The 10,047-nt window shown below is 38.0% G+C and overlaps 1 protein-coding gene across 1 annotated transcript; it reads right to left on the bottom strand.

Annotated features, from left to right (window-relative positions):
- Positions 1 to 3,078: 3,078 nt before the first annotated feature.
- LOC110711266 lies at positions 3,079 to 5,173 on the bottom strand. Its single transcript, XM_021889644.1, has 4 exons — positions 5,002 to 5,173; positions 4,240 to 4,884; positions 3,411 to 4,141; positions 3,079 to 3,195 (listed from the first exon to the last, which is right to left on the bottom strand). The coding sequence occupies exons 1-4, from the start codon at positions 5,171 to 5,173 to the stop codon at positions 3,079 to 3,081; spliced, it is 1,665 nt and encodes a 554-aa protein (XP_021745336.1).
- Positions 5,174 to 10,047: the final 4,874 nt, after the last annotated feature.

Below are 10,047 nucleotides of genomic sequence, written 5' to 3'. Positions count from 1 at the left end.
GGATCGATAGGGGTGTCGGGACAGGGGGAAGGGAAAAGAGGTGGTATCGTTGGAGTGAGAATGTGGTCTGGATGATGTAGGTATCGTTTGAAGTGCGCCTACGTTAAAGCATGTGTGAATATGCTCGGCACTCATAGGTAGTGGGAATTGACATAATACGATTAGGGACAAGGAAAGTAGGGAGCCGCCAACAAGTTTTTAAGGAACTTGTAAACCGTTTACGGATCATAAAAGGAAACCATGAATAAAGGGACAACGAGATGCAACAATGATTAACCCGTGAAGGTTACACCCCATTCATAATTCATGAGATTACTAACTTCGTATGGTTCGGAACCACGAAAGGAGGATCGAGTATGATGGTACGAAGTGAGTCATGGAGTAACATTCAACGGTATTGGCCTCTACTAGATTCTTATAGTGAAAAGTGATTCCTGCGATCTCAAAGGCATGGAAAAAAAGATTCAATTCGCTCCAAACTAATATTAGGCTAAATTGTTTGAATATTAATGCAACATATAATTCTTAAAATATTGTGATCACTTGAATTATCAACAAGATTAAAAAGGAACCTAAGCTGGCCGTCCAAATTATCTTATTAGGCGTGATTTTCAATTACATATTCCCTTTAACCATTCAATATGGTGATCATTAAATATAATAGAATCAAAATTAATATTGGAAGCAATTTAACCATAATATCATTAGTCAAATAAAATAATAATAATAACGCTAATCATGATACTAGCAATAAAGAATAAAAAAAGAGTAATTAAGTGATTAATTACTCACTTTCTGCGTTTCCTTGAATTGCTATATCATAAATAAATTGTTAGTAACTTCAATAAATAATAAATCAAATGAAAACTAAATTAATATAGAGTTGAGTTGATTTGGTCAAAACCCACAGTTAATTATACCTTTCACTCTTGGTTTAAGTATAGAACTTTGGCCATTATATGAACTCTTTGGAGTGCTTAAGGAAGAAATAATGTAGTTAGGAATATATGTTTAAGGCTTAGAATATGAGAGAGAGAGAAGAGAATGATTTTTTGTGTAGAAGAGAGAAAGAGGGAAGGATTTGGTGATCAAGCTTGTTTTTTTTTTTTTTTTTTTTTTTTTTTTTTTTTTTTTTTTTTCTTTTTGACAACCAGCAACTAAAGAGAACTACAAATTAGTAAAACTAGATAGAGAGACCCGACATTAATTAGCCAGCAAATGAGCTTGGTTCACCTGTTCCCGCCCCACTTTCCAAATAACACAAGTTTAGAATAAGGCTCCCATCCTTCTAATTTCCTGTAATAGCCAGAAGGATGAAACCTCTATCCTTTCTGTTTTGTTAAACAGATGAATAATAATAGCCGAGTTTGTGTAGACTGTTATCCTTTCATACCCTTACTCCTTTTCCCATCGGATGCCACCCAACACGCCAAAAGTTCTGTATGCAAAGCAGAGCTTGTTCTGGTAAAGTTCCCTCCATCATCGGCATAAGTTATCTCATCAGTAGTGGTAACCAAAGCCATACCTGCATTCCCCGAATGTTTCTGCCACGAGCCATCCGTCAAAATAATAATTTCTTGGCCTTCCCCTAATGGGGACCTGTGGGGAAACAATTGAGTTCCTATGTTTACAATAAGAAAGCCTGGGGGAGGCCCTAACTATAGATGGTTGGGGCTAGATCTCTCCACCTCCGTATCAATAAAAGTTCTTAAATCTTTCATAAACGACTCAAAATACCTATGGAGGGTCGCTAGGCAACTTAACTCACCTCTAAACACCCTTCCATTTTGTCCTCGCCAAAGACCCCATAACACACAAATTAAAGTGTGTATCCTAGGACTATGTAGGCCATCCTCGCTATAGAATAGAAGGATATACTTCTGGATCCAAGGTCCCAAAGGAGTAGATACATCAATTTTTAGGTTAATACCCTAAGAACAATTCTTCCAAGCATACTGAGCTATAGCACACATTCTGAAAAGATGTTGCGTACTTTCCTCATCGTCACCACAGTAGTAAAAAATTTCTTGAATTGGGACTCCTCTATGTTGTAGGTTGGCCTTTACAGCTAAGCTATTTAAAACCAGCTTCCACATAAAAAGACTCCATTTAGGAGGTATAATTAAGCTTCCACAACACCCTAAAAAATTCTTGTTCAAAGCCCTGTAAATCCTCCCTTTCCTGAGAAGAAGAAAGAAAATCATAGCCAGTCTTGACAGTGTAAGAACCAGATCGATGATGGAACCAATAGATGAAGTCTGATTCCTCTGTTGCCGGTAGTTCCATAGCTAAAATCTGTTGGGCCGAATCCCAATCAAACCTCTGACAAACAATCGCCGCATTCCACTGCTTTCTAGACCCTGGATAAAGCAGGTCCGCTACCCGAACTTGACCCTCTCCCCTCAAGAGCTGGTTAGATTGTAGGACTGGAACATTGCCATTTACCCAACGCATATTGGCATATTTCACTCTTTCTCCGTTGCCTATTTTCCAAGAAAACCCTGTAATGAATTTGTTAGCAATCTTGTTAAAGCCCCATCGTCCCCATGAAGCATTTCCCCGAACAGTGGGGATAGGATGTCCTTCACATAAGGTGCATGGATGATGATGGTCATACACCCTTGAGACTAACAGTTGGGGATTACAGTGCATACGATGAACCTGTTTGAAAAGCAAAGCATCATTTAAAAGAGTTATCTTTCTTATCCCAAGGCCTTTCATTCCTTTGGGAAGATGCAAGATCTCTTTGCGCACCCAGTGCACACTCTTCACATCATTATTGGCCCACCAAAAACCAGCGATAATACCATCAATCTTGTTGCAAATAGAAGCCGGCAGCTTAAAGCATTTCATTACATGAGAAGAAATGCTAATTAGGATTGAATTGAGGATTATCAATTTTGCCGCTTGGAAAATTCTCAAAGATCCCCAACTGGCAATACGCTTAGAAACATTATCCACTAGCAAGTGGAAACTCGAGCTCTTCGTAGCCATTAGATCCACCGGCGCGCCAAGGTGACGATCCATAATCGGAACATGTTGAACTTTAAGAATACTTTTATATCGGTCCACATTCTCCTAGGACACCAAACTGCTAAATTTGACGCAAGATTTACTCAAGTTCAACTGTTGCCCAGAAATATCTCCAAATCTGTGAAAAACCTCTACCAACGAAGCGCAAGAGTCATCTGTTACCTGAAAAAACACCATGGCATCATCAACAAAAAATAAATGTGAGATCGAGGGCGATCTCCGCGTAACCTTTAATCCTTTTATGAGATTAATATTTTCAGCCATCAACAACATCCTTAAGAGGATATCCATACAAAAGAGGATAGGTAGGGAGAGAGAGGGTCTCCTTGTCTCAAACCACACTCTGGGTGGAACACCTCTGACACCTGTGCATTTACCAGTGTTCTATAAGACACCATCGAAATGCATTGTGAGATTCTATGAACCCACCAAGCTGGAAACCCATAAGCATGTAAGACTTTTAAAATAAAGGTCCAATTCAGTCTATCATAAGCTTTTGACATATCAATTTTGATTGCCGCCTTGTCAGCCCTTCCTTTGTTGGTGTTGATCATATGTAAAAGCTCATGGCTTAGAAGAACATTATCCTCCATATATCGCTCTGGAACAAACGCATGTTGGTATTTAGTAATGAGGCTTGGCAAAAGAGTCTTCATTTTGTTAACCTTGCACTTAGCTATGCATTTGTAGATAGTGTTGCAAAGGCTAATAGGCCGGAATTGTGAAGCCAATTCCGGAGTATCCACTTTTGGAAGCATCACTAAGAGAGAAGCATTAATCTCCTTAAGAAGACAACCTGTAGAGAAAAAAGAGAGCACAACCCTAGAAACCTCAGTCCCCACTTTCTCCAAGTGCTGATGAAAAAATTCCGCAATAATTCCGTCTGGACTTGGAGATTTCAGGTTATGAATAGAGAACATAGCCTTTCGGACTTCTTGATGGGAGAAAGGTCTCATCAAGTCAAGTTTATACAGTTCCGAGATCTTAGGAAGGTCTAACTCCCTCAACACCAAATCCACTCGTTCCCCTATTCCTTCTGAAAAGGAAGCGGGGGGTTTAAAGACATTCAAAAGAGAGTTTCGGATAAGAGATTCAACCTCATGCTGCCCTATCACCCATTCATCCAAATCATTACGTAAGGTAATAATTTCCTTCCGTTTTTGCCAAAGTTAACCCTGTTAAACATCATATTTGAGGAAATATCACCTTGTTTTATCCATCTATCCTTCATTTGCTGCCTCCAATAATGAAATTGGAGTGTAGGTTGAGGCAAAATTGTGGTAATGGCACCTACGTACGCGGCACCATCCAGAACAGTCGAGATATTCTCCCCTTTAGCTTGCAAATCATTAGAAACTTGCCTCCAATTCACACCCCATAATCTCTTATTATCTAAAAACCATTTCCGCATCATCTTCCTTACCCATTTTGGCTGCGCCATAAGACGAAACATATCTGAACCCACACACTCCATACCTAGACCTTCAAGGATGAAGTTTCCTATTTCGGGAAAAGAAAGACACCACCTCTCCATTTGGTACGGTCTATTAGACCTTAAAACCAACGAGTTAGAGTCATACAAAATTGCTGCGTGATTAGAAACCACGATTGGCTCGTGGAAAACCCGTCCATCCGGGAAATCGTTTAACCAATTTGAGAAGCAATAAGCCCTATCGAGCCGTTCAAGGACTAACCTTTCCGGTACTCGTTTGTTTGACCATGTGTATCTTGGACCTGAGAAAGGGACATCGAGCATTCCACTTTGAAATTTCCAATCAAGGAAAAAATCTAAGCCTTTAATCAGAGTAGTGCCTCCTAGCTTATCATCTAGAGATTCTACCTGATTAAAATCTCCGATGATAAAACAATTAGAATATCCATTGGTGAGGAGAAGGATTTCCTCCCAAACTTATTGCCGATCTTCGACTTTAGGAGCCCCATAAAAAAACAAAATATGTCTAATATTACCATTAGCTTCCTCCATCTTACAAATGTAATTAGGAGAGGTACTGATACAAGAAACATCACCTAGAACCCAACCAAACAAAGCTAACTCGCCTTTAGAACCTACCGAATCCACTCCATAACAAAAATTTGGAGTGAATTTTACAACATTATCATTAACACTATTTAAAGACATTTTAGTTTCCGATAAAAACAAAAATGAAGACAACTTAGAAAAAATTAACCACACAAGATAAGGATGAGTAGGGGAGAGTGGGTCATTAAGTCTCCTACAATTCCAAGTGATTAACTTCATATGTCCATCGGGTGCTGTTCTGGTGCAGCCACCTCACCATTGAGAATCACTAAAGAGTCAGCAAGAACCTGTTGAACTTCCATATCAAAATCATCTAATTCATCAAAAAACATCAAAGAGACCTCCTCACTCCTCTGCCTTTTTGGAGGCTCTAAGTTGGAAGAGGAGGAAGCAGCAGCCCGCTTTTTGCCACCCTTTCTTAGCATATCAGGGTTGGGTTTTAAACCCCTAAGACGCGCACTATCAACATCCGTGATAGCTTTGGATTTAAACTCGAAGCCACCTGATTTGTCACGTATCCAAACATTGAACCCACCCTTGTCCGCCCACCGATGAAGAGTTTTGAGCCTCTTTTTCTCACCTCAGCCCATATCATAAGAGCTAGCTCGAATGTTTTCATCACCACAAGAGTTAATTGGGCTGTGTTCAACACTACGGGGCCTCTTCCCTTTCTCCTTAATAGCTGGTTCCTGCAAAAATTCATTGACATTAAAGGAAGACGGTTGGGACACAGGAGAGTTTGTCGGATCAAACTCCGTCATAGGAAAATTTTGGAACTCCCCCCAAAACGAGTTAGGGGAATCTGGCAGGTAAAGCGCTCTCGCTCGATCTGGAAACACCCTCCGTGCTCTCGAAATCGAGAGGGACTGAACCAACCTACTGCCTGCTTCAACAAAATTCAAGTGATTAGATTCAATAAAGTTATCATACAAGGCATCATGGTCCCCATTAGCCGCATCCATAACTGGCTGCTCTAATGGTGCATCAACCACGTTCAAAGAGCCCTAGTTCTGAACATCTTGCAGCAGCCTAGTTGGCTGATTCCCCTCCCTATCCATTGGATTATCCTAATTTCCAATCCCCAACACCTGAAACAAATTCCTCTGAGGAATCTCACCTTCCTCCCTGGTCGCAGCAATTGAAGAAGACTCACCCACTTCAAAGGTTGAGCCACCAAAGAACGGGATCGAAGGCTGGAGGTGATGTCTGATTCAATAGGTGGGATTTGAAAAGATGGATTAATTCTGTGGGCCCTATAAGAATGGACATGTGATCTTATAGGGGAGAAGGAGGGAGACGAAGTAAAATGGGTTGAATAATTGTTTGAGAGGGAGGGGAAGCCCAAGTGTAAGTTTGAAGGTGGATTATTCAGGTTGGGCAAGGTGAACTCAACATAAGGGTTGTGATTGAGCCCAATCCTTCGACCAGGAGACCTGCGCACAGCTTGTTGACCTATTCTGGCTTCTCTTAAATTACCATCTTCCACACCCGAGCTACTCGAACTACCAGATGCAGTAAAATACACTTTATCATTACTCTCACCCGAGTTGAAGTCCGAATCAGAGTTATCATCAAATTGGTTCTGATCCGGCAGCGACACGTCTTCTGGTTCCTCGAGCCTTGTTAAATTCACTGCAGTATTTCGAAACCTAAAATTGTTCGGCAACCTAGTATAATAGGGATAGTCTAAGGGGTCGTGCAACACCCTTAGACCATCTATTTCCACGGCTTCTAGGCGTCTAAAAAGCTGCCTAGACGCTACATCAATATGCAAATTACAATTGCTAGAATTATGCCCAGCACGACCACATCTTTTACAAAAACGAAAAATACCTTCATACTTGAAGTTGACCAATATAACACGGCCGCCTTGAATTGGAACATAACATCCAGGGATTAGTGGTTGAGTCATATCCACCACCATTCTCGCACGGAGATCAGCTCTGATTTGAAGCCTCCCATTCACTATAGGCTCCAGCTCATCCAGGTAGCCCGAGTGATAGAAAATACGTCTAACCCAAGCTTCTGTGAGAAATTGTAGGGGTAACCCGTACACTCTAACCCAAATTCTTGAAGTTGAGAAGCTGATTTGTTGAGGTATTAGAGTGACATCATAGCGCCTTAAATTAATAAGATGGCCATCAAAAGTTGTCGTATATTGTCAAACTAATCCCTCCAAGTCACTTTTCACAAGACATTCAAAGAGGAAGGAATCCCCCGTACGATGGACCCTCACATGGCCCCTAGAGATCCACCGTTGGTTAATGATGTGTTGAACATAGGTAGCAGTAGGGGGGTTTCTGCCAATAAAAATACCAATTGCACAACGGTTGAAGTTAATAACTCCTAGTACATTAAAATTGGGAGGAGGGGTAATAAGGACACCCATTCGGTGAGGCCTGTTTTGGTTTTCATTAGGGTTAGGGTTTTGATTATTCTCCATGACAGGAGGAAAAAGCAGAAGAAGGGGAAGTTGAATAGACAACTGAAAGAAGGACAGAGGAGGAGACTGAGATGATAAGAAAGGGATCAAGCAAATTCCCTTCTTTTACTAAAAGGACTAGAAAACAATAAGCCAAATGCATGGGAAACAACTGGCATAGCATTCATTGAAATGAAGATTACTTCCCCAGGTGAACTTATTATCCTCTTTGTTGGGCTATAGGAAGAAATAAAGTTGCAATAAACCGATTGGGGGGCAGAAAAAGGTAAGGATATGGAAAGGTTTTTGGAAAGATTTTTGGAGAAAGTTGTGATTAAAGGTTAATAAAAGAAGAAGATTACAAATATTGAACCCCAAGAACAAAAAAACCAGTAAACAATAAAAAAGGAATCTTGGGTAGCAGCAGCTATCGAGAAAAGGAAAGTTAGGGTTAGGGTTTGGAGAAGGAAGAAGACTCACTTTCTCGTAAGAGAAGCTCTCAAGCTTTCTAGTGTTCAAGCTTGTTGATGATTGAAAAAAGGATGATATGAACTCTATTTATAGTTAAAAAAGAAGGGTAAAAGAATTAAGATAAAATCGAATTCGAATCGGAATAAAACTCTTGCGATAGACAACAGGTTTTTTATGTTATTTGTTTTTATCATATCTTTTGATCAAGAAATCAGAATAAGATAAATAATATATCATTGGAAAGATGTTGAAGTTTAAGTTTTAACCCTATTAGAATCTAATTAAAATATTTAATAGAATAAAATATATGAATGAAATAGTGGGACAGTGACAGTTTTGGATAGAGTTTGATATTTCATTCATATCTTTTTCGTTATAGCTCGGAATATATCATTGGAAAGATAATTTCAAGAGCTATCCAAATATCTAAGATTTGGATAAAAACGAAAATAATATCTGAATATCTTTGAACGTCTTTCAATTCGAATAGAATTAGGCCTTTCAAAAAGAATTTTTTTATTCAATTTCAAATTAAACTCTTTAATATTATCTTTTTATAACAGAAAATTAAGATCTTTTAGAAACTTATAGAAGCTTCTAATTTATCCTAATTAATTTAGGAATGAGATTAAATCCTTTGGACCCTCCACATGATCATTGGGTCATAGGTAAGGTGGGCTTATGTTCGATTTAGGCTTAGTTTAGTATTTTGACCATAATTTATTCGTTATAACTCGAATTTGGGCTTATAATATATCGTTGGAAAGCTCTTTTTAAGCCCCATCCAAATATTCAATCATTGGACCCAAATTATGGACCAAAATAAACTGTACTAAATATTTTTATAAAAAGGACACTAAATGAATGATTTTAAGTGACACGAAACGACTTTTTTGGATTTAAAGGCACGAAAAGAGGAAAATAAGTTATGGTTTGAGGAAATATGGTAGGAATTGGGTTGGTTTATGAAATGTATTAGGATTGAACATTGATTTAAACACTCCAAACATTAAATACTCAACCCGACCAATAATGGCAATGAAAAGTTGTTCATCATCGGGTTTTGTTTTGGGGAGACATTTTTAGGTGTCTACAAATGGCGACCTATTCGGACGACGACATGGGCTGGGTGGGTTCTTTGGCTGGCGGGGGTTGTAAGTTAATTTATTATTTTTTAATTTTTTTTTTAATTTTTTATTATTTAAATTTAAATTTTTAATTTTTTTTATCAAACCATATGCTGATACGTGTCAAATAACTTATTATAACAAGGTAGATTTCCAGTTGGGACCATTGAAAGCAAATTCAAATCAAAGTTCATCCAAAATTAGGATTATTTTGAACGAATGATGCAAAGTTGAGATTATTCTTTTCAATTTATAAATGAAGGGTTGATAGTTGATCTAAAACAAATATACAATATTATTTTTGTCATTTGAAAACTGGGACACTTTTTAAATAAAATCATTTATCGAGTACTCTCCCTGTTTTATAATACTTGCTTCACTTTTTATTTTCAGTCGTTTTTAAATACTTGTTCATTTTCCTTATCAGGACATCTTTAACAATATTAATTTATTTTTCTCAATTAGTGGGATTTAATAGAATTATGTTTTATTAATTTTATATTCTCTCTTCTCTAATTTACCTTTCAATAACCCCACTACCTCCTTATTTTATTACTTTTTCCATGTACGGAGTTAACGGAGGGAGTATTTCTTATTTTTAATTCACGTTTTAACTTTATACAACATTTTGATATGAAGTAACTTATTTTACTTCGTTTTACGATTAAGAAAAAAAATACATAATATGTTGAGGTCTTAAAAGATATCCATTTTTTCATATACTTGTATATATGTGATTATTGTATACTTGTATTATGTTTTTAATATTTGTTTTTGCTACTTTTTAAGTGAAAAAAGAATTTTTTTTTATTATTTTAGGCATTTTTGGCACCGGTTAATTGGTGTCAATAACAAGTATTCCCACCGGTTTTGAACTGGTGGCTTTTCATACAATTACTGGCATCCCTCAAATACTCAATGGTTCAAAATTGGTGGTATTGATGGGTTTTGAA

This window comes from Chenopodium quinoa, unplaced genomic scaffold (assembly GCF_001683475.1).
Source record: "Chenopodium quinoa cultivar QQ74 unplaced genomic scaffold, ASM168347v1, whole genome shotgun sequence".
In the NCBI taxonomy this organism is placed as follows: domain Eukaryota; kingdom Viridiplantae; phylum Streptophyta; class Magnoliopsida; order Caryophyllales; family Amaranthaceae; genus Chenopodium; species Chenopodium quinoa.
Note: the sequence above shows the minus strand (reverse complement) of the source record. Positions and strands in the feature narration are given on the sequence as shown.

Coding starts and splice junctions, on each gene's coding strand:
- LOC110711266 (XM_021889644.1), bottom strand. CDS start 5,173: ATGTCTTTAAATAGTGTTAATGATAATGTTGTAAAATTCACTCCAAAT. Junction 4,142..4,239: donor GGATAGATGGATAAAACAAG/GTGATATTTCCT, acceptor AATGGGTGATAG/GGCAGCATGAGGTTGAATCT. Junction 3,196..3,410: donor TGGTGTCTTATAGAACACTG/GTAAATGCACAG, acceptor GTGTTTTTTCAG/GTAACAGATGACTCTTGCGC.